This window comes from Rosa chinensis, chromosome 3, assembly GCF_002994745.2.
Source record: "Rosa chinensis cultivar Old Blush chromosome 3, RchiOBHm-V2, whole genome shotgun sequence".
Classification (NCBI taxonomy): domain Eukaryota; kingdom Viridiplantae; phylum Streptophyta; class Magnoliopsida; order Rosales; family Rosaceae; genus Rosa; species Rosa chinensis.
The window spans coordinates 33,908,707-33,932,699 of record NC_037090.1 but is presented as its reverse complement, the minus strand read 5'-3'; the positions used below and the strand labels follow the sequence as shown (position 1 = coordinate 33,932,699).

The 23,993-nt window shown below is 43.9% G+C and overlaps 2 protein-coding genes across 2 annotated transcripts; one reads left to right on the top strand and one right to left on the bottom strand.

The window, feature by feature from the left end:
- The first annotated feature begins 15,858 nt into the window (after nucleotides 1–15,858).
- LOC112192018 lies at nucleotides 15,859–19,038 on the top strand. Its single transcript, XM_024331524.2, has 7 exons — nucleotides 15,859–16,200; nucleotides 16,689–16,788; nucleotides 16,887–16,982; nucleotides 17,163–17,215; nucleotides 17,768–17,816; nucleotides 18,185–18,232; nucleotides 18,674–19,038. Exons 1-7 carry the CDS (start codon nucleotides 15,983–15,985, stop codon nucleotides 18,764–18,766), a joined length of 657 nt encoding a protein of 218 aa, XP_024187292.1. The 5' UTR covers nucleotides 15,859–15,982; the 3' UTR covers nucleotides 18,767–19,038.
- Nucleotides 19,039–19,431: 393 nt separating this feature from the next.
- On the bottom strand, nucleotides 19,432–22,220 carry LOC112192017 (probable protein phosphatase 2C 49). Its single transcript, XM_024331522.2, has 4 exons — nucleotides 21,879–22,220; nucleotides 20,926–21,123; nucleotides 20,600–20,835; nucleotides 19,432–20,327 (listed from the first exon to the last, which is right to left on the bottom strand). Exons 1-4 carry the CDS (start codon nucleotides 22,050–22,052, stop codon nucleotides 19,760–19,762), a joined length of 1,176 nt encoding a protein of 391 aa, XP_024187290.1. The 5' UTR covers nucleotides 22,053–22,220; the 3' UTR covers nucleotides 19,432–19,759.
- Nucleotides 22,221–23,993: the final 1,773 nt, after the last annotated feature.

Below are 23,993 nucleotides of genomic sequence, written 5' to 3'. Positions count from 1 at the left end.
CGATCTTCTTGACCTTCGCCGCAGCTGATCCCGCAGCAGAGCCATGTCTTGCTCCAGCTGAACCACACGGTTGTTCAGCTCAATGTCCCGCGCAACGACGATATTCAGCTTGCCGCGAGCATCCGCCGCATCAGACTCGGTCTTGGTCAACCGCTGTTGCACCTCCGCCAGCTTGTCCCTGGCCTCCCCCAGCTCCCTCTAGAGATCATTGAGCTCCCCCCTTAACTACCGCTCAGCGTGGGGCTGGCTCGACGCCGCTAGGAACATCTCGTGCAACCCAAAAGATAGGTGCCCGAAGGGCGAACTGTAGGGCGATTGGTCAATGGCAGTCGAGCGCACAATCCCCTCTAGGCCACCAAACCCCAGCCGCTCGCAAAGGTGGAAAAGAAATCCCCGCTCATGGTCGGTCAGAAACTCTACGTAAGCGGCAAACGAGTCCAGGTCGCTCGCTTGCACCTCACTGTCGGCGACCAAGGGGGCCTTGGGCGGAGCCTGTCTAGCTTTCTTCTGCTGGCGGGCACCGATGGTCTCCGCGTCGTCTTCTTCCTCCTCTTCATCGGTGTCATTTTGGCGATGCTTCCTCTGAAGCATCGCCAGTGTGGATCCAGCGGCGGCAGGCTTCGATCTCTTCTGCGGCTCCAACCCCGCAATAGTGACTGTTTCCGCCGACGACACCACTTTCTCCTTCTGCGACCCACGCTGGTTAGCGGGCATTCTCTCTTTTTGCTTCACAGTTGCAGCAGGGGCCACAATTCGGTCGGCAGCCCCATGATCCATGCTTGTTCCAGCCTGAACGACGGGCGAACCATCAGCACCAAGGTGAGAGTGGTGCGGCATCGGTAGCACCACAGGAGTCTCAGACTCACACAGCGCCAGTGTCTCGGGATCAACGACGGTCTTCTGGGTCACCAGCCTAGAGGCCTACATGCTCTCTAAGAAGTTGTTGATCTCGGCGCAGTCCATGGCTTTCTCAAACGCCTCACGCCTCGCTCTGTTGCCCGGCGGAGAATCTATACAAAATAGAGAGTTAGCCTGACAAAACAACGAACTAAAACACACATCAGCGGAGGGTACTTACCAAGAGCCCTTGTCAGCTATTGATCGACCAACAGCTCCCACCCGGTGAGTAGACGAAGGTCTAACAGGTTGCAGTTCTGCCAACAGCCTCGAATTCTTGCCATGCGTTAGGTTATACCGCAAACCCGCTACAAAAAAAAAAACGAAAGTCATTACAATAGAAGGAATTATTGTGCAACCAAAACCAACCCTGAGCAGCGGAAGCTAGCGACAACCTCGGATAGGTTGGAATTCCGACTTAATCCTGAATGTCGGCTCCCCCTCATTTGACCTCGCTTGATACTCCCATCCGGCGGTGGCAACGCAGAAGGTCCCCCGCCAAGGTGACATGGAATCCTTCAAATTCTCGACTAATTTGGGCGCCCCCTGAAGACGACTCAGGTTCACCTGCCCACTACAACCGTGGCGCCTCATGTATATTAATTGATAGAAGTGTAGCACCTTCGCCACAGTTGGACCCTCACAGCCGGACAACCGCCATAGCGAGTTGAGTGCCATCAGCAACTGCCACATGTTAGGGCAGTAGCGGGAATGTCACTCACTGGCGGAAAATCGCCTCCTGCACAACGACGCTCTCTCACCCTTCAGCGGCGGTCGTAGCTTCATAACACCTGGCAGGCGGAACACCCGCTTCACACGATTGACGGCAGCCACCATCATCGGCCCTCCCGCCTCATCAACCACTGTACCGTCGCCGAGAACCCAAGTTGACTCAACCTCTTCCCCGCCAGCCTCTCTCACCCCATCAGCGGAGTCTCTAGCAGCGCTATTGCTCGCCAGCCTATCCTCCCGCCTTTTGCCAGTAGCGGCATCCTCTCTTGCCCTAAAACTCTCAAGACGACCAGCACGACCCATGGCAACTTCCCAGGGTATGGTCCGTAGCGGCACAATGTCTAGCGGTTCGGACGGTGAGGTTCCTGCTAGGGCAGACGGACACAACGAGTCAATAAACACACTATCCGCCACGTTGAGCGACTCGTCAGACCCGGAATCCTCACCGCTCGAGATCTCTACGACGCTAGCCATCCCAAAACCCTAAAACCCAAACCAGTCAATTTGCACAGGATCTAAGCTATCCCTTTATCAGTTGCATCCAAGAACATCAAGAACAATTGCCCAGAAAATGCCAAAACAAGAACAAAACACACCCATGTACTCAACCCATATTCGACCATCTAGCATATCCCTAAACCACAACTCTCTATCAAACACCAAAACCCATCCCCAAAACTCGCTTTACACCCTCAGAGCACACCGGGGAGGAACAGATAGTACCCCAAATCCAAAAACCCAGAAACTAACAAAAGCAAACACAGAAATCCAATAAAACAGGGATGGGATTCAAGATACCAATCTCAAAGGTGAAGGCTTGGTTGCGATCGAGGGCGCTTGTCTTCACTGAAGGAGATCTTCGTGCTTCAAAGGTCGATAACTACAGGGAATCGTAGCAATCTGCTTCTCGGAACGCAAAGCGAAGCTTGAAGACGACGATACTAGATCAAAGTGCAAAGTGCCAAACCACCAGGTTTCCCTCTCTTTTATGTCAACATCAACCCAATCTTGACCGTCCGCTAAAAAACGACATCGCACGATAACCGTACACGTGCCCCACACTTACACTTACTCTCAGGATTAACCGAGACGACGTCTCGGTTACAAAATCAATAATTACCCGCATTTATGGCGAGGCGACGGGCGTGCTGCACAGACATAAATCCACAAGCTAACCCAATACATGTGGGCCACATGTCGAACGCCGTCACACGAAGAGTCTGTACAAGGTAACCATCAAAAAGGAAAATAATCATTCATTGGGAGCAAGTGAGATAGTCTCCGCTAAGCGCAACTCCGCTAGCGGAACTTCTCCCCTTTCATCTTGCAAGCGAGATAGTATCCGCTATGCGCAACTCCGCTAGCGGAACTTCTCCCCTTTCCATCTTGCAAGCGAGATAGCCTCCGCTAAGCGCAACACCGCTAGCGAGACTTCTCCCTCGGCACCTTGGAAGACCATTACCGCTGACCGCAACGCCATTCACCAGGCTACCGCCAGGCAGGTCCTCACTTTAACAAAGACCGCAACGCGGCGTTGCAGTCAAACCAATGTCCTCCGGGACAAGGGGACACGTCAACAGTCTACGACAACCCTGATCAGGCACGTTGACCCCCGCCACTCGGGTACCAAAAGCTTAGGCTCGCTACCCAACACCCTCTGCTCAGCGCAGCTCCCCTCAACAAACAATTTACCGACCAAATGGAGATCTATCTTCGCCGGGGAGTGGAGGACTCCCTGGGGGGCCTAGCAGGGGCCCACCCGAAAGGGTACAAAGCTTTTGCTCAGTAAGTCCATGGCTGACAACGCATTGACGCTAATTATGCTCTTGCAAGTCTAGTGGAAGTAACGCTTTGAACCGCTATGCAACTCCCCAACCAAGATTGCCCTCCTTGACTGGGGACTTGGGGGACTTGTACTTACATAGGCATTTGCAAGCATAATTAGCTATAATGAACCACGCTCATACTATCGCCAGCAGGTGCCAACTCCCGCCAAAGGAGTGACCTACGGGAACACAGCCAAGCAGGCTACCGCCTGAGCCCCGGCTTACCTCCAGATCACCGCCGACGCACCGCCACGCGCCGCGCCAAGACAGCATCAGAAGCTCCAGAAGCTGGGGACTGAAGCACGTCAGTCCCACATCTAAAACATGGAGAAGATTAGCTCCCTCCTCACCTATAAAAGGTTCTCTCCTCTCTCCTCATTAATTACGCATTTACTACTCACATACTGTTACTATGTCAACATAAATACATTGACTAACTTAGGCATCGGAGAGAAGAAGACCGCCCAACGCGGTCTCTCTCTGTATTTTACTTGACAGGTAGCGGAAGCCCTGAGAACATCACAAGTAGCGGTCCGCCCATCGGATTAGCGTTAACCTAGGTTCAGCTACCGCTGAACTTTAGACATTAACACATGATATGCATCCTACAATCCTTTACTAATTCCATGAGAAGATATATATCAACCAAGAAACAAAGATCAAAGCAACCAATATCCTTTATTTGCCTTTCCTTTGCACAATTAATTTAGCAAAGCACTAAATTAACATATTGATAAAAGCAATCATATCTTAAAAAAAATTTGAATCATTAAGAGCAAGTGAAAGTTTGGTCAATAATTGCATTAATCCTAGTACACAAAGCATGCTGTTAATGTCTAAGATTCAGCGGTGGCTAAATCTTGGTTAACGCTGGTCCGATGGGTGGACCGCTACTTGTGATGTAATCAATTCTTCCACTACCTGTCAAGTAAAATACACAGGGCGTCAAAGGGAGACCGCGTTGGGCGATCTTCTCTTTCCGATGCCTAAGTTAGTCAGTGTATTTTTGTTGACAGAATAACAGTAGGTAAGTAGTAAATGCGTAATTAATGAGGAGAGAGAGGAGAGAACCTTTTATAGGTGGGGAAGAGGCTGACCTCTTCCATGTTTTCGATGTGGGACTGATATGCTTCAGTTCCTAGCTTCTAGAGCTTCTGATGCTATCTTGATGCGGCGCGTCTGCGGTGATCTGGGGGTGAGCTGGGGCTCAGGCGGTAGCCTACTTGGTTGTGTTTCCATAGGTCACACCACTGGTGGAAGTTGGTACTGCTAGAGGTAGCATGAGCGTGGCTCATTATAGCTAATTATGCTTGGCAAATGCTCATGTAAGTACAAGTCCCCCAAGTCCCCAGTCAAGGAGGGCAATTTTGGTTGGGGAGTTGTCTAACGGTTTGAAGCGTTACTTCCGCTAGACTTGCAAAAACATAATTAGTGTCAGTGCGTTGTCAACCATGAACTTACTGAGAAAACGCTTTATACCCTTTCGGGTGGGCCCCTGCTAGGCCCTCCCAGGGAGTCCCCCACTCCCCGGTTAAGATAGACCTCCGTAGCGGCAATAGATGTTCTTCCAAAGGAAGTGAGTTACCTTGGCGGTAGTTATTGCCGTCAGCGGTTCCACCTCTATCCATTTACTGTTGTAGTCGATGGCGACAATGATGTACTTGAACTGGGCCTTGGCAGTTGGGAATTTGCCAAGCAAGTCCAGGCCCCACGTGGAGTGGATCCATGGGCCGATAATGATTAACAGGGGTTCCGCCGGGGCATGGGGGAGGTCAGCGTATTGTTGACATTTGTGGCAAGACCTTGACACCCTTCTGGCGTCGTCGCCGAGCGTGGGCCAGAAGTAGCCTTGTCGCATTATGCTATTGGCCAGAGATCTGGCACCCGAGTGGTTTCCACATTCCCCGGCGTGTATCATTGTAAGAACGACTTTTCCCTCTTCTGGGGTCAGACATCGGAGGTTGGGGTGGGTGAACCCCTGGCGGTAAAGCTTAAGTTGCCGCGCCTTGACCTTGTCTGCTGGCAGCGTCCTATTGAGCTTATATTCGATGATTTCATCCATCTAGCTGGGATTAACCTCGATATTAAAAATCTCCGCTAGGGTTTTGGTGATGCTTGGCTTGTCAAGGCATTCCACCCTTCTGTCCTCTGGACTTTGGTGTGGTTGAGCGGTTGCCAGTCATACCAGCGAATCAGCCTTGGCGTTCTTTTCCCTGGGGATCTGTGTGATGATGTGAAATTTAAATTTTTTTAGGAGTGTCTTTACGTACCCCAAGTATGCCACTAACTGCTGGTCCTTGGCCTGGAAGCTGTCGTTGACCTAGTTAACGACTAGCTGGGAGTCGCTGAATATATTGACACTGTCAGCCCCTGAGTCGATGGCGAGGAGTAAGCCTGTGATGAGCGCTTCATACTCCGCCATGTTGTTTGAGGCTTTGAAATTGAATTTTAACGCGTATTCCACGTTTAGTCCCCCTGGTCCTGTCAAGATCACTCCGGCGCCGCAGGCCTTAGCGCAAGCTTAGCCGTCCACGTGGAGGTTCCAATCTGACTGTTGGTGAGGGGCTGGTTCTTCAGCAGTTACCACTTCCATGTTGGCCTCTGTCCTCAAGTTGGGCTCATCTTGATGCTTAGTGAGTTCAGCGATGAAATCTGCTACCGCCTGGCCTTTCATGGCGGTCCTTGGCTTGTAGTCAATGTCAAACTCGCTGAGCTCGATGGCCCACTTACTAAGGTGCCCTGAGTGTTCAGGGCTCTGCATTACCTGCCTTAGTGGTTGATTTGTTAAGACATGAATTGTGTGGGCCTGAAAATACTGGCGGAGGCGTCTGGCGGCGACAATGAGTGCGAGAGCGAGCTGCTCCAGGGAGGTATACCATATCTCCGCCCCGTTCATGCCTCTGCTGGCGTAGAATACTGAGAGCTCCTCCTGGCCCTCTCGTCGTACAATAGTGTAGCTTACCGCTGATGGTGATACCGCCAAGTAGATGTACATTATCTCCCCTTGCACAGGAATGGAAAGAAGTGGGACTGCTGCCAAGTACTCCTTCAAGCTCTGGAATTCCACCTCACAGTATGGGGTCCAGTCAATTTCTTTTTTGTGGGTCCTCTTTAGAACTTTGAAAAATGGGAGGCACATGTCGGTCAGTCTGGAGATGAACCGAGAAAGGGCGGTCAACTTCCCTTGGAGGCTCTGTACGTGCACCTTCCATTCTGGGGACTTCATGTTGAGGATGGCTTGCACCTTGTCAGGGTTGGCCTCTATGTCCCGTTCATTGATGATGTAGCCCAGAAATTTGCTAGCGGTGACGCCAAAGAAATATTTTTCTGGGTTGAGGCGCATACCATAGGCCAAGAGAATGGCGAATATGATTCGGAGGTTTGCTACATGTCTGCTGACCCTAATGCTTTTGACCAACATGTCGTCTACGTAAACTCTATGATCTTGTCGAGATGCTCAGCGAACATGGCATTCATCAACCGCTGATAAGTTGCACCGGCATTCTTCAAACCAAAAGGCATGACATTGTAACAGTATAAGCCTTTGTTGGTTGTGAAGGTGGTGCACTCTTGGTCGCCGGGGTGCATCTTGATTTGATTATATCCTGAGAAGGCGTCCATCATGCTGAGCAGCTCATGTCCTGCTGTAGCGTCGACCAGTTGGTCGATGCGGGGTAGCGGGAAACTATCCTTAGGGCATGCCTTGTTAAGACCCTTGAAGTCTACACACATCCGCCACTTGCCGCTGGGTTTCTTGACCATGACCAGGTTGGAGATCCACTGAGGGTAATTGACTTGGAGGATGAATCCAATGCCCTGCAGCTTGGCGACCTCTTCCCCTATTGCACGATATCTTGCTTGACCGGATAGAAGGATGGTTTTATGCTCAACTTGTGCGTGATGATTTCAGGGGAGATGCCTAGCATATCAGCATAGGACCATGCAAAGACGACGGCGTTGTCACGTAGAAACTGAGTGAGCTCTGCCGCTATCTCTGGGGCTAGCTGAGCACCTATGAGGACTGTCTGCTCAGGGTGCTCGTCGGAGATACTGATAACCTTCAAGGATGTTTCTGGGTTGACAGGTTCCTTTTTTACATATTTATCCTCGTCATCCCTAGGGTCTTCAAAGATATTTGGTGCTGGTGCATGGTTTCCTACCGCTAGGATCTCATGGCGGCACGTTGACCGTGCCACAGTCGTTGAATAACATTCTCGTGCCAGTTGTTGACTTCCTTTCACACAGCCTGTCCCGTTGGGTATGGGGAACTTCATGAGAAGCATGTATCCGGCTATGATGCACTTGAGCTTGTTGAGTGCCGATCGACCAATGATGGCATTATATGAATTGAAGCAATCAACGACTATGAACTCCGTAAGTATCTCCACTGTGCATGGGCTAGCGCTGATGGCTAGGCGCATGTAGTCAGAACCAAGTGGTTGCGTGACGTCACCGGAGAAGCTGAGCAATGGCTCATAATCTTGGAGTTGGTTGTAGCAGTTATTGAAGATGACATTGACAGCGGATCCGCTGTCAACAATGACCCTCCCCACAGACCATTTATCGAACATGACGTCGATCAAGAATGGATCGTCGTGGGGTAGAAGCACTTCGCGCTCCTCCTCCTCCTCCGAGAAGGTGATAGGTTCCCAACCAGACTTTGGGAGCTTAGCGGATCTCTCATAGCAGATGTTGCAAATTTCTTTGGGGTGGTTAGCGCGTGCATAGCTCTTTCTTGCCCTATGAGACATATTGGTGATTAGAGCGCCGCCGTCGATGGTGTTGATGCGGTGCATGGTTTCGATGTTAGCGACCACAGGTGGAGGCTGACGCACCTTTAACTGTTCCAACTTACCATCATAATACAAAGTCTCAATAGCCGTTTTGAGAGCTTTGCAATTGTTGCTGTTGTGGTGCTGTCCTCGTGGTATTTACACCACTTGCCAGTGTTTCTTGGTTTTCCCATTCTTGGGTACTTTCTTGAGGGTGGCGGTGGGATCTGGTCTTTACACTGGTCGTATATCTCTTCATACGAGGCGGTGAGGACTGTAAACACTGCGTACCGTTGGGAGGACTCCGTCTGTTTGTTACGGTTATCCCTGTGGGATGAGCGGTTGCCCTTGTTGTAATGCTGGTCCTTTTGCCGCTTGTTCTGGTAATTGTCTTGTTGCCACTCTCTCTTCTTATCAGTTGGTGGGTTAGCAGAGGTTTTGTTAGCGATCTCCTGATGGTTGGAGGAGGGCTGAGTGGACTTTTCTGGCGTTGGCGATGATGGTAGGGTTTCTCCACATGTGATGAATTCTGCCTGGGCATGGATGACGGCTTCGCTCATGACATGGTCATACGCAGCGTTTGGATGATTGTAATTGAGATGATAGAGAAATGGTCCCTTCAGAAGTCCCTGCTTGAAGGATGCCAATGCCATTGTTTTATCAAGATCACAACACTAAGATGCTGCCACTCGCCACCTGGTGACAAATGCCTTTAATGTTTCCTCTGCGCCCTGCTTGACATTGAACAGTTGGGTTGTGTTGTGATGTCTGGTGACCAACAGGAAGAACCGAGACAGGAAAGCGTTTGACAGTGTGTGGAATGAGTCGATGGATCCTGGGGGCATTCAAAGAACCAGCTTATTGCCTCACTGTCTAACGTTTCGTTGAACAAGTAGCAGAGGGTGGCATCATCAAATCCCTTGTTGTTAGTGACTTTTTTTAATGTGTCCATATGGACAAAGGGATCAGTCATGCCGCCATAATGTGGCATTTTTGGTGTCTTTGCATGTGCTGGTCTGACGGCATGCAGGATCCTAGCGGTGAATGACCATGGCCTGGACGCAAATAGCGGATTTGGAATTGGCGCTAGGGCTCCTGCCTCCGCCCGGATTAGCCTTTGCTCTAATTGTTGCATCTTTTCCAGGATTAGGGCGGTTGCGTCGCTAACGGGTCTTGCCTGGAAGTTCCTCTGCACCGGCTCCCGCCTGGGGTTAGGCGGATTACCCTCAGTTCTAGCCCTGGTCTCGGAGCGGTTGGTGCTTGGTTGCGACTCTGCCTCCTGTTCCAACATTAGTCGGGGCAAGGGAGGTGGTCCCATCCCTCTTAACTCTGGTGGGTTGAGCGGTATCTGCATCTGTACAATTGGTGCAGGTACCAATCCGCTGGTATTGGGTGGACTACACCTAGTGCTCTGTGATTGCTCACTCTGTGATGGGTTAGCGTTTGCCTCCAGCGCCTTCTTTAGTTCGTCGAATTTTGACATCAGCGTGGCCACCTGCTTTTGGGCTTCGGCCTTCTCTCTGGTTCGTGTTCGCCCTCCCTGTTTGCCTTATGGAGGCCCGCCAATGCCAGCTCATACATAGAGGCGAGATCCTGGCCTGGTGGGCGACTGCTGCCTGGTCGGGCCTCCTCTGCAGTTTGGGTCAGCGGGACCTGGGATGAGCCCTGGGTTCCACGCTAGGGTTGACCGAAGTGTTGAATAGTGCTCGGTTAATGTTAACTGCTGGGTTAATGTAAGTCGCGGGGTTGGTGGGATGGGGGTTGGCAGATTGATCCGCTTGCTCCTCAGCATTTTCCCCTCTACCGTTAGTCATGGTGATTGTTGTGGTGGGATGACCTTTGTTCAAGGATTCCCACAGACGGTGCCAATGTTAATGTCTAAGATTCAGCGGTGGCTAAATCTTTGTTAATGCTGGTCCGATGGGCGGACTGCTACTTGTGATGTAATCAATTCTTCCGCTACCTGTCAAGTAAAATACACAGGGCGTCAAAGGGAGACCGCGCTGGGCGGTCTTCTCTTCTTCGATGCTTAAGTTAGTCAATGTATTTATGTTGATAGAATAACAGTAGGTAAGTAGTAAATGCGTAATTAATGAGGAGAGAGGAGATAACCTTTTATAGGTGGGGAAGAGGCTGACTTCTTCCATGTTTTCGATGTGGGACTGATATGCTTCAGTTCCCAGCTTCTGATGCTATCTTGACGCTGCACGTGGCGGTGCGTGGCTGCGCGTCGGCGGTGATCTGAGGGTGAGCCGGGGCTCAGGTGGTAGCCTGCTTCACTGTGTTTCCGTAGATCACTCCGCTGGTGGGAGTTGGTACCACTAGCGGTAACATGAGCATGGCTCATTATAGCTAATTATGCTTGGAAAATCCTCATGTAAGTACACATGCCTATTCAATAAACCAATTGATTTTGACCTTTGCCCAAAGTCTTTACTACTTATTCGAATTAGGGTCACAAAGCTTTGACCTAATTACTATCTCCAATTACATGCAATCATTCTAAGTTTGCAACCAAAGAACAAGAACATATAAAAGTTTTCTATGAAAAAAAAATCAATTGATCAACTCATAATCTCGGGATACCAAAGCATTCAAGTACACATAAAAATGAATTTCACATAGTGTGGGGCTTCAAAATTGCCCCCAACAAAGAGTTTAGTTCCTCATAATTTCATATTAAACAAAAGAAAATCAAAAGCAGAAATTCTAGTACAAAGAACAAATGATGATTGTTTTGTGAACAACCTTTGATGATGTCCCAAACATCCAAAGCAGCTCCAAGGTGGCATCACAAGGTGGTGACGACTGCTAGGAGAGGTGGATGTCACGGAAAAGCTTCCTTATGATGTGAAAACTGGAAACTAGAGAGAACAATGGATGAATTACTAAAATTGTAGAGTGAATGGTGAAGGTAGATGTCTAACAAAGGGGTATTTATATTGAGGCATCTAGCCTTGAGTTGTAATCCATGTTTACTTTAGTTTTCCAACTCCAGAATAGCATAGGTTTGCCTTGGTATTTTTTGATAGGTTGACAAATTCTTGGACCAATTAAATAATTCCACATCATCAAATCTGCATCACATCTCCAAACTTGTACAATATGTACTCTTGATGGCTTTAGACGTCATATGAATCTCCTAGATCCATTTAGAATGCATGGCAATGATAGGCATGCAATCAGGAATCCTTATTTGATATTTATCCTTCTTTCCATATTAAATATTGCTTGCACGTCCACCTCCTTTGCACATGACGTTCACACATCTTCTAGAAGTTTCATGAATTTTCGTTGATGTCTCTTAATCCACTCAGGTCTCCTAGCATCATCAGAACTCCTCATATCAACATGTTTTCTAGTCCAACTTGGATTAGGTTTTCTTATTCAAGTAGGACTCCTAGTTCAGCGATATCAGCCTCTGAATCCTTCTCCAATTGGATTCATTTTCTTAATAGGATTGGAAATACTATCAATTCGCCATTCTTGCTCATTTCTGCACCCAAGGTTCTAAAAAATGCTAGGCGCTAGTCGGGCGGAATGCCGGGGACTAGCGTCTAGGGGCCTAGGCGGGAGCCTAGGCGGGGACTAGGCGGTTTTAATCTAAGCATACAAGTATACAACCTGTCACAGACTCACAGAAACTTAGTCCAAAAGGACCAAAACAGAACAGTCCAAACAATCAAACTTAATCTCATGATTCTCATCAACAACTCAACAAGACAAAAAGAGTTACAAGACAACGGAAACCATGAGTCATCTACTCATCAACAACACGGGTCATCAGTTCATCACAGTTCAATACAATACCCAGCAACTTAACATTCATAGTTTGATAACATTCACAGTTTATAACATTCACAGTTTGATACTTTGAGACAATGACTCACAATGTATTGAAGAATCACCGAGCTTGCAGAATCAATCACCGAATCCAAAACCCAAAAATCGATCGAGCTTCAACAATCACCGAGTTTGAAGTTTGAACCCAGAAATCGAGCATGAAGAATCATCAAGTTTCAAGGTTGAAGATTCACCGAGCTTCAAGCCTTGAACCCAGAAATCGAGCTTGAAGAATAAGTGAATCACCAAGCTTCGTGGTTGAAGAATCACCGAGCTTGAAGCCTTGAACCCAGAAATCGAACCTAAAATAGAACCCAGAAAGCCCTGAAAAGTGTGAACCCAGAAATTGTGAGATAGAAACCCAGAAATTCGATTGAAAGACAAAAACCCAGAGAGATACAAAATCGAGCTGGAAGTCCAGTTTACCGGCGAACTGGAGAGCTGGAGAGCTGGCCGGAGACTTGGAGAGAGACTGAGAGCCTGAGAATAGACTGATCGAGGGACGAAGGAGCGACGGAGCGGCGTTCCTTCTTGATTTCGAACCCAGAAAATGAAACCCTATTTCGTGATTTCGTCCCGTTTTGGTTTTCATTTAGTTTTAGGTTTTCCTTAAAAAAATAAAAAAAGACAGAAAGCGCCTAGGCGCCCACCCCCAGAGCCGCCTAGGCGGCCGACTTTATTCCCAGCGCCCAGCTCGCTCGACTAGGAGAGAATCGGAACGGTGTTGCCGATTTTTAGAACCTTATCTGGGCCACTTATGCCTACTTGTATCATTTGTTGTCTTTGAGACTTCATTTTCCTCCGAAAGTATCTCCTTCACTCCATAGTACCTAGAAAATGAAAATTAAGTTAATATGATTAAGTGAAAGGAAATAACTTAAAAGAATATAGGAATATAAACATTATAAACGTCGCATTTTATGCTCCTATCAAAACGATTTCACAACAAGCTTCCACAGTTTCTTGAACTATTCTCAAATTAGAATAAGAGGTGAGAGTCTTGTGCTTTGCTCTTTAACCCAAGATCTCAGGTGGGTTGTACAGTGAATGAAGACGAAGAGGACGATCAGCTCGATGGCAGCTATGAACAGGAATTTCAGCATCGCCCGTACCGCCCAAAAATTTCAACTCGTTCAAAACTTTGTCGAAATAAAAAACCATGTATACCAACGTGTAGAGCTCAAAGAGTAGTTCACATTTCATACCTCATGCATTGTTGATGGTGGCCAGAGTCACGGAAAAAAGCATCAGAATCGCGGCAAAATCGAGAGCTTCTCTCCTTCGAATCGACTCCATCTCTCGTCCTTTAGAGAAACTAAATTCAAGAAATTGTAGGCGCCATCAAGGTGAGTTCAAGGCTGGTGGTCTACTGCCGTATCGTCCCCGAATGGAGAAGTTATAGTCTGGTCAAGGTTCCGGGTTGTCGGGTCTTGAAATCAGATTGTGTGTTCTGTGCTTTTCTTGAAGTTTCTGAGCTTTGATCCGATCCAAGGGGTATTTGTACTCGAAAACTTATAAGTTATTTCGATGGTCCAGATCAATCGATGTTTAATTTCGAAGGCTGAGATTGCACCACAAGATTTTTTTTTTCCTTCAATAATGTGGAAGTGAAACAGCAACATAAAAAAAAAAAAAAAAAAAAAAAAAAAAAAGGGGTTCCGTTATGAGGAACTTTGGCTTAGGGACGAGCAGTGTTAAAGGTGGTGGTGTGGATGGCATCATGGGAGAGGTGTCAACCCTTTTTTTAGGGTTTATAGTAAGATTAATTGCACTAGACGTGCTCTGTTGGAGTGGAGTGAAGCAAAGTTGAAGGTCTAAAGAGAAAGATTGAAGATGTGAGAAGAAAGTTGGCTGTTTTCTTTGGTACTTCTTTATCTGCTCCTCTGGATAACGTAAGGTTGGAGTTGGAAGTTGAGTTAAATGAGTTACTTAATCAAGAGCAAATTTTTTGGAAGCGGCAAGCTAAAGTGTTTTGGCTTAAGGATGGTGACTTAAGTACAATTTTTTTTTTCATCAAATGGCTAGTAATAGGAAGAGGAAGAATGTATAAAGGGTCTCTTTGATGATGATGAAAATAATTGTTGTATTGAGGACGGGAAGATTGAAGATGTGGTGCTTTCATATATATTACCACAACCTGTTTACCTCTTCGGTGCCCACAAATTTTGATCAGATTCATGGTGTTATCCCTAGAGTGGTCTCTGATGCTATGAATGTGGAATTAACCAAATCTATTTTTTCAAAAGAGGTCAATAGAGCGCTGAAACAAATGTATCTTTCTAAGGCTCCGAGGCATGATGCTTTCTTACCATGCTTTTACCAACATTTCTTGTCCATGGTTGGTAACAATGTCTTGGAAGCAATTAGAGGGTTTATTGGGTCTGAGCAGTTGACTAAGCAGCTTAATCATACTAATGTCACATTGGTTCTTAAAGTACTAAAATATCTAGTGTGTGATTCATTTGCGCCCTATCAGCTTATGCAACGTCATTTATAAGATCGATTCAAAGGTATTGGCAAACTGGATGAAGCCTCTACTCAAGGATATTATTGCACAATTTCAAAGCGTCTTTATTCCAGGGAGATTGATCTCTGACAACTATTTGGTCAACTTGGAAATATCACATTTTCTTAAATGCAAGAGGAGAGGAAATACTGGTTTTTGGGCATTGAAACTTGACATGAGTAAAGCTTACAACATGGTTGAGTGGAGCTTCTTAGAGTTTGTAATGCTATAGTTTGATTTTAGTCCAGTTTGGGTTCAATGGATTATGTGCTATGTCAAGATGGTTTCGTACTCTTTTGTGCTTAATGCTGAAACTAGTGGGCATGTCCTCCCCTCAAGGGGTCTAAGACAGGGCAACTCTATTTTACCTCACCTTTTTTTGCTCTGTGTTGAAGTCCTTTCCAGGCTAATTTTGAATGCAGAGAGGTGGACATAAATAGCTTATTCAGGGGCTCTTGACCATTTACCCATTTTGGACCAAAAAATGCCCACTGACTGCACTAAAAGATTTGTGGGGCCACTTACCCAATTTTAATGTAAAAAGACAAGTTTGCCTTTCAAATAATTAAAATGTCATTGGAGAGTTTACCGGACTCCAATCACTGGAGACTTTTATTACTCAAAATAAATTTTTATTTGGGAGGCAATAAAATGTTTATTGGGTATTATTGAAGGTCAATAAAAAGTTTATTAGAGGACAATAAAACAGGACGCCGGACTCCTGTCACTGGTCCGGAAGTCGCTGGAAGTTTGCAAAGAGGTTGTCAGAGACTTTTGTTACCCCCAATAAAACCCAATAAATTTTTATTGGGGGCAATAAAAAGTTTCTTGAGTATTACAGGGGGGGGGCAATAAAATCAGACGGCAGTCACAGGTGGCCGAATTCCGCAGTCCGGCGAAATCTTTCTTTTTAAGTGACAAAGGGAGAGAGGACAAAATTGTCCTAAAAATAAACAAAAATAAAAATAAAAAAATAACTTAATTGGGTATGAGGGCAAAAAATATGTAATTTGTTGGGTAAATAGACAATCTTATGAGATGTTTAGATAAATGAAGTTAGTGTAACTCAAATCTGGATTTATGGACATTTCCCCTATCGAACGTGGGGATGAGCCTCCTCCAAACCCCATTTCAAAGAAATAAATAAATAAAGTTCTTATTCTGATTATATAAAAAAAAAAAAAAAAAAAAAGAGCAAAACGCGCTTTGGGCTTTCACTTCCACTAGCTTAAGACATAATTTGAGGCCCATGACAATGGCAATAAACCAGAGAGGTGTTCAAATCAGACCGGCAGCTCCGTGATCGAGATTTTGTGGTGTTAAGACTCTTGAGTCTTGACTGGTCAGTTCCCTTTTCGGTTTCTGTATCCCTTTTGTTGCTTCCTGCTTTATAACTCAGTTTGACTATGTCTGCTGCTTCTGCAACCGCTGTAGCAGCCTACATTTCTAGACCAAACTGTACCAGTCTCAGCCACGTACCCGTTTGGAGAAGCTCTTCTTCTCTAAAACCACAGCCGTCTCTTACTCGCATCTTCTTCAAAATCCCATGTGGGTTTTCCAAGCGAAGCTCAGTCTTCACTGGATTCAGACCTCTTTCCCCTGTTATGGAATGGCAGGACTGCACGTAATTTCCATCTCTTATTGCTTTGAGAATATAGATTCTTATTTATGTCTGAAATTAATTTGTTCGTCTGGTATTTTATTTGGCTATGAGGGTCTTCAGTATCAGCAACTAGTTAGCTGTTTTTTGTTGCTGCATCGAGTTTCAATTTTATTGATTTTGATTGGAGGGTCTGACCTCATTTACTCTGATTTTGTGGCAATCTGACTTTTTTAACGTAGTGTAGTTCTTATAAGTTGATTCTCAGTCGATTAGGAATGCACGATGGTTTTCACTTGCAAGTGTTTATATGTACTTTAGCAGCTTAATTGAATAAAGACCCACCTGTGTTTTTATTATGCTGGTGCTTCTTATGATGATTTAGCTTTTACTCAGAATGTAGTATATAGTACAAGGGGACCATAAATAATGTGAAACGAGTTCTTGAGTGAGGTCTATCGGACTAGCATGTATGTGCTCTACTAATTTCTAGACAATGTGATCAAATGCAGGGTAAAGACGAAAATTGATGTGCCTATTTCAGTCGCATATGATTGTTACTCTGATCGTGAGGCCATTCCCCAGTGGATGCCCTTTATTTCTACTGTAAAGGTACTAAAAAAGTCACCCAACACTCGCTAGGTGAACTTCAATTATATTTGAAGTAAACTGGAGTTTGATCCATATAATTGTTTATTTGAAAAATATAGGTATTGGAAGACAAGCCTGACCTATCACGATGGTCACTGAAGTATAGAGCTTTTGGGCGTGATATTGAATTCTCATGGCTTGCTCGAAATATGCAGGTAAGAATCATATACCATGCTTTTAACTCAAACTCTTTGTTGCCATCATGATATGTCCATCTCTCATCAGAACTAAGCTTTTTTTTTTTTTTTCTTTCCTTGGTTGAAAAAACTAAGCAGTTATATGATGTATCCTAACAATGCTCTCTTTCAAACTGTCATTCAACTACTTTCATGCAGCCCACCCGAAATCAGAAAATCCACTGGAGATCTCTGGAAGGTCTTCCTAACAGGTGAGAAGATGAGAAACATTAGCTGAAACTGTGTACTACTAGCTGTAGGAAAAGTGTGTGCAATTTAAGGCTTTATATGTATTTAAAAGAATGCATAAATATTGGATGTAATTTTCTTTATTTGCCGTTGTTACTTTATAATCCTAGAGCTTATGATAGAATATCAATTATCATATTTAGGTATTTGGTTAAAAACTATTGAAGAAAATATGTGAAGTTAATTACTTGAAACAAATGCATGTGTGAGTAAGTTTGTTCTGGTTCAAAGTGCACTAGGAGCTTAAATGTCTGTACCATGTCTAACAAGCTCAATGACCACATCTTACTATGTTAGGTTAATATTTTATGTAATTCAGTCTTCAAAGTGTTCAGAACACCCGTCATAAAGTATGTCACAAGATGATGTTATCCTCCTATTATCTAGGCTATAACAAGGGAATTTATAACACTGAGCGGGAATGTTAAATGTTGGGCATAACATATGCAATAGACTTAAGTTTCTGTGTTTTGTTGATATCAGAAATTTGATATACTGATTTACTTGCATGGCAGAGGCGCTGTTCGTTTTTATCCAAAAGGTCCTTCGTCATGCATAGTAGAAGTGAGGCTGCTTTGTTCTCTATTGAATTTGAATTTCTCACAATTATGTTTATGTTGTTATGGATCTTCTTTATACTCCTATTCCAATCAATGACAGATGGGCAGTGTTTAGGGCATATGAAGGCCATTCATGCTGCTCAGTGGAACATGATTTTCAGTTTGATTACTTAAAATACATTTCTCTGCCCTTGGCCATCAATTGAACAGCCCAGTTTCTTTTCTTGTAAAGTAAAATCAGTGGTGTCATTGACTTGGTTTTCCTGTTCTGGTCATTTCTGAGGAAGAAGAAATAGGAAAAGCACACTTGTATTTCTCAGTCTCTGTTGGGTAGCTCACATTGCATTTTTTTTTCTTTCCTTTCTGTTTCAGTTAACAGTCTCTTACGAAGTTCCTGCAATTTTGGCTCCAGTGGCGTCAGTAAGTATTCTAACTACAGATAATATTTCATTCTCCATGCAATGCAAGTTATATAAAAGAGGATGCTAGCAACCTTCTCTCTAACTCATAATAACAAAAAAAGAAACCTCTTAACCCTCAGGGAGAGAGAGAGAGTCATCAGAATCAGACTATTGCTGAAACTGTGGATTTCTTTGATACGAAATGATCTCATGTTCAATTGATATTTTACTAAGATTATTTTTAGATGATGAAATGAACAGTTCTGATAATATTACGGTAGTACAGTAGGAAATGAAAAGAAAAATGGAGAATTTCTAAACTCCAAAAGAAATGAACACTTGCTACGTGGTTTGATTGACGATGGTAATAAATGTGATTTGATTGCATTACTTAACGAAAAATAGCAAATGTCGTTTATTTGAAGCAGTCCCTCATTTTGGTTCTTATGGCATGGTCCAGGCACTGCAACCTTTTACTGAAAGTTTACTTGGACGTGGCCTGGAAAGGTTTGCAACATTTGCAAAAAGCTACAAATCGGACTCAACTGTTTAATATTGTTAATGGTAGCTAAACTTGTAAATGGGTGACCATTCTTATGTTCAGCGAATTGCCATTTATTCATTTTAACTCGGCAAATATTTCCGATGGAATCTAGTTCTGCGGTCCATTTAGTTTTGTTACTGAGCAGGAATGCCACTGATTTTTCACCAAAGCAAAGAAGTGGTTTCATTTTAGTAGCCATCTCTTAGGAAGCTACCTTTTTCGGTGTTTGTTATTACATCGAAAGAAAATAATCAAGAATACATCTTATTTTTTTGTTTTTTTTTTCGTACTCTTAATTTATTTTGCTTAGATTGTTGATGTTGGATTACCGCTCTCTCTAAAACTCGCATAACAGGAGATATTGCACCATAATTTGTACTTTCAGATTGTGTAATGCATTTATGCCTCATCAGTAGCTATTGTAACAACTTGGTATTATGCATCATACTGAAAGAACAGGACTCCTATTTGTATGATGGATATGATCTTTCTATGGAAGGAAAGAACTAATGATGGATGAGTGGTTAAGGTTGCCCCCAAAACAGTTTTAGAGTTGCATCCCGTGAAAGCAACCAACTCCTGATGCCTACTAAGAAAACTAGTAAGGTCGACAGGAAGCTCATAATGCTGAATATGTGTTAATGGTTTGAAGTCCTGAAAAGTAGGCCTACTTGTAATGAAGAGACAAGCTGAAAAAATGAAGATACTCAGAATTATCTGATTACATGTATACAAATGAGTGGATCTACAACAGACGGACAGTCTCTCTGGACTTCCAACGAAAAGAATGCCTCAACATACAGCTTTTACAACACAACCACCATCCGCCTCCCCTTTCTTATATATGTACATCAATCCTGAGCCAAGCTCAATGCGAGGCGGAGACGAGAAAGTGAAACACTGACAAAACTGCTAGCTGCCATCTCATAACTGAAGCAGCCAAAACAATGTATGAACAGTCTCTTGCCAAGAAGACGTTTACTGGAGAAGTTGTATGTGCAATCAACCACTTGTATCCAACAAGCTCCTCAGGCTACAGAGAGCCTCAGCAGAGAGGCTGCAACACCTAAATCTCCGTTCCCGAGGCGGTGATAATGGTTCCCGCTGATCAAGAGAAGAGAAGCATACAACAATTACAGTAAGATTATCAAACGTGTTGAGGCGAAGAGCCTCCATGACAAGATCCTTGGCACACTGCTCTGGGTCATCATGCCGCCGCAGGCCACGGCGCACAAGGCTAACCGCATGCTGACTTGACATCACATCCCAGATCCCATCACACCCTATAATGAGAAACTCATCTTCCTCTGTTAAATCCATCCTACAGAACTCTGGTTCGGCGATAAGGGGTGAAGCAGAACCACGAGGAAACTTCATGTCCCAGTCACCTAAGGCTCGGGAAACTGATAAGACACCATTCAGATACCCATCATCAACATATCCCCCCAATTCTTCAACCCTCTTCCGTTCGGAGGGATATATTGGCCTATGGTCTTGGGACATATCAATTGCCTCTCCCTTCCTGCAGAGAACAGCTCGACAATCACCAGTATTGGCTACCATCAAAAGCCTGAAAATAAGAAAGCAAGTTTAATCATAAGCGGAAGAGAATTAAAAGTGGAGTGGACATATATACAAGAACAAATCCCACACAGCCCAAGTTGAATCACTATGAAATATCGACCGAATCATGCACAAGAAACTAATTAAAAAACACTGACGGTAGAATGACAGCAGATGATTGCAATAATCAATATTGATTATTCAAAATACAGACTAGGTCAACGAAAGAGTGTTATTCTTTTGTTGCAATAAGAATGGAAATTCTAAGCATATATATACCTTCCAAAGATCATGGCAGTTAATGCTGTCGTCCCAGAAGAACTGCTTACACTACAGTCATCTGCCAAAGCAAGGTCTACCTGATGAAATGCTTTACGGAGAGTATTCTCGAGCTCCTCTGAGAAAATTTTATTAACTTCACTAGCTCGGGGAAAATTGACATCATCAAACAAGAGTCTCATCACATTTTTTCGAACATAAGCTGCTGCTTCAGGTCCTCCATGTCCGTCAAATACCTATATGACATTTCCAATCTCTGTAAGCTTCAAAACTAGACAACCAAATTTAAATTTATTATATTCGCAAACCCAAAGAGATATCATTACCCCATAAAAAGCACTTGGGGTGGGAAAACTAAAAAGCGATCCCAGGTGTGAAGATAGATCGTCTATCAGTATATGTTCATCTTCCATGTATCTACGCGGTCCAATGTCAGCGAAGCTACCAGAACGGAGCCTGGGAAAGAATCTCAGGTCGGCTGGTTCAGGAGCCAAGTCTGAAACTTTATCCGCTGGTTTAACATCCTAAAAAGAAGTAAAAGAAAACAATCAATACATGTTAGACACTTTTAAACTAGTACAATTCTTCCCTAAAGTATTATTTCTAATAAGCAGCAGTTGAAACTTTAAAGTTCAATGTGTATGGTTAAGTCTTATGACAATGAGGGAAGTTCTATGTTTCACAATTATATTTGGTACTAATTATAAGATTGAAAGATGAACTAAATGTCCAGATTTCAAGTACTCAACACTCATATAAAGTCACCAACATAATCATGAACATAGTTCTCTTTCAAATTTTGGGGCCTAATTAAAAAAAATTAAAAATATGATCCAACAGAGAATCTGAAAGGAGTTCAAACTAAAAACTATCAGGGCTGACATCATAATTCATAAAGACTTAAAATCAGCATCACTCTCATTTACACCAAACCCTTTTGAAAGGTACCTGACAAAGAACGAAAATAACCTTACCTGGTAAGAACTATCTTTGCAGGGTAAGAGTGATTGCCATAAATATTTCTATTTTTGTAATTGACCAAGACTCTAATTTTCTTATATCCAGTTACAAATCTCAAACAAATCAAGCTACTGAGTAAGCACCAGGCCCTATTTTTAAACAATCAGAAACAACATCAATTCCACAAGCAAAAACTGAAACAAAGCCATCATCCCCTATTCACAACAACAACAACAAAAGATTCAAACCCAGATGGTAACTAACACCTAGAAGACCAAATAATCCAAAAAGAAGAGAACTTCAAGATCAGACAACTCACAGGTTGGGAGTTCGATATCAAAGCAGCAGCAGGGGAGACAAATTCCAGAGGGCGACTTGGGTCAAAACTCTTTGGCGAAATCGATGCAACTACATCTTCAACCTCACGAACGTTCATCCCTTTAGCAAACACTTCAACGTTCTGCGGACACATGATCTTAGCTTCGGCCACCATTTTCACTCACAAGCATACCACAAAACACAAATCCCACAACAAAATTATTAGAGATTTTTCCCGACGACGACAGCGAAGATAAACAGATTATTCGTATATTCCCGCGGTTTCTAGAGAATTTCCTGTTGGGTTTTTCTTTCGATCCAATCAGCTGAAAGTTTTTTAAGGAGTTTGGCTTGAGCTGGTATTTATATGAAACAAGGAGACCGGTTACCGGTGGCTGTTATAGGTCCAAGTAACACGTGTCGGCTCTCTGGAGCTTTCTGTTGAGTGCACACGATCATGGGGTGATTTGGCACTCTGGCTTTGCGGACGCGTGACCCTTTGGACCATTCGGAGGGGCGCTCGACGCTTCCTGGAAATTACGCAAACGCCCTTCTTCTTCTTCTTCCACCTTCGGGGAAGGTGTGTGAATTGTCCAACTCGCCGAGTTGACTTTTCGTAAGGCGGGAATGGGGATTGATCTGGGATTGTGGACAAAAGCAAGGGCAGTCTGGGAAATGTGTGGCTACGTTTTCTGAAGCTGGGAGTGTCGGCGTTCACACTGGGGATGCTTTGCTGACGGTAGCAATGGGGGATGATTAGTAGGAAAGGACGTAAATACCCCTCGGTAGGGTAAGACGCGAACTTTCTTGAAATCAAGCATGTAAATTGTAAAACGCGCACGCGATGAAGTGTTGGTGTGTGGGTGAAGGTTGCGCGCCTAGTCAAAGGGAATTGGACGCGTCCAACGGTCTGCAGTCAACTCTACTTAACTCGTTCAAAATCCCAACATTTGTTTTTTTTTTTTTGGTAAGAAATTCAATTATTCATTTCCAAATTGTAAAAGAATCTGAATGTCAACTCAAGAATGTTAATTTGGAATTCGAGTCTTCTAAAGTGCTGTAAAATTTTAATGTCTTAAATAATTTAAGGGTCATTTCAAAAAAATAATTTAAGGGTCTGAATATTTGTTAATATATTCATCTCAAAAAAAAAAAAAAAAAGAATATTTGTTAATATAAAATTAATCATAATGATTTTATCAAACAACTTCAACACAAACCCTATAAATAGTCTAACAGCAAGTTAACTTAAGTTCTGAAAAAAATCTTAAATTCAATTTTAATATAGGTGAGTGGAAGGGGTCTGGATCCTTGGATTATTTAAGCATTAAGATTTTGCTTTACAAATTTTGAACTTATCAATCTTCTAGAAATATTTTGTTTTTTGGTAAGTCAATCTACTAGAAATATTGAGCACTAAAGAGTCGCTTTAGAGGAGTCATCATTGATCATTTGCATCTTGTTTTTCGCTTTAGTACTGTTATTATCTTTAGTAGCTGAACTTTGGAAGCAAATCATGGACCTATGACCGCATACCATTTGAGATTTTGAGCAAGTGTTAATGCACAAGAAACAAGGGATAAGACATGGTTTTTAGTAGTAAAGACGAGTTTCTCTCAAAGACGCAATTAGGCCAGTGATGGATGCAAGTAGAATATATTATAGAACGATCTCGTTCACCTTCCCTAGTCCATAATTCCCTAATTAGTCTTTTAATGTAAATTGATGTGTTTATTAATTGCAGCTTGCAAGTAGTAAATTCCTTTACGTACGTAGGTTGACCCAAAAAGACCTTGCATTATTGCTTCATAGTTCATAGCTTTATATAAGTAATCATTAGCATCACGGGAAGGACTCCTATAAATATTCATTAGGAATCTGCTACACTTGGTTGGATTCTACTGCATGCTATAAAGTTTATAATTTACGTTCTAAATTCTTATCCAGGTGATCTGGTCTGAAATATTGGTCTGGTATAGTTAGGTATACGTCCAATTATTTGCTCCCTTAATTAGTTTGTGTGTAGAAGATTAGGTAGCGTTTTGAGCCTGGCTAGCTAACTCGATCGAAGTATATCCAAATCTCCACCCAAGTTCTTTCCTAAAATATGAGATTA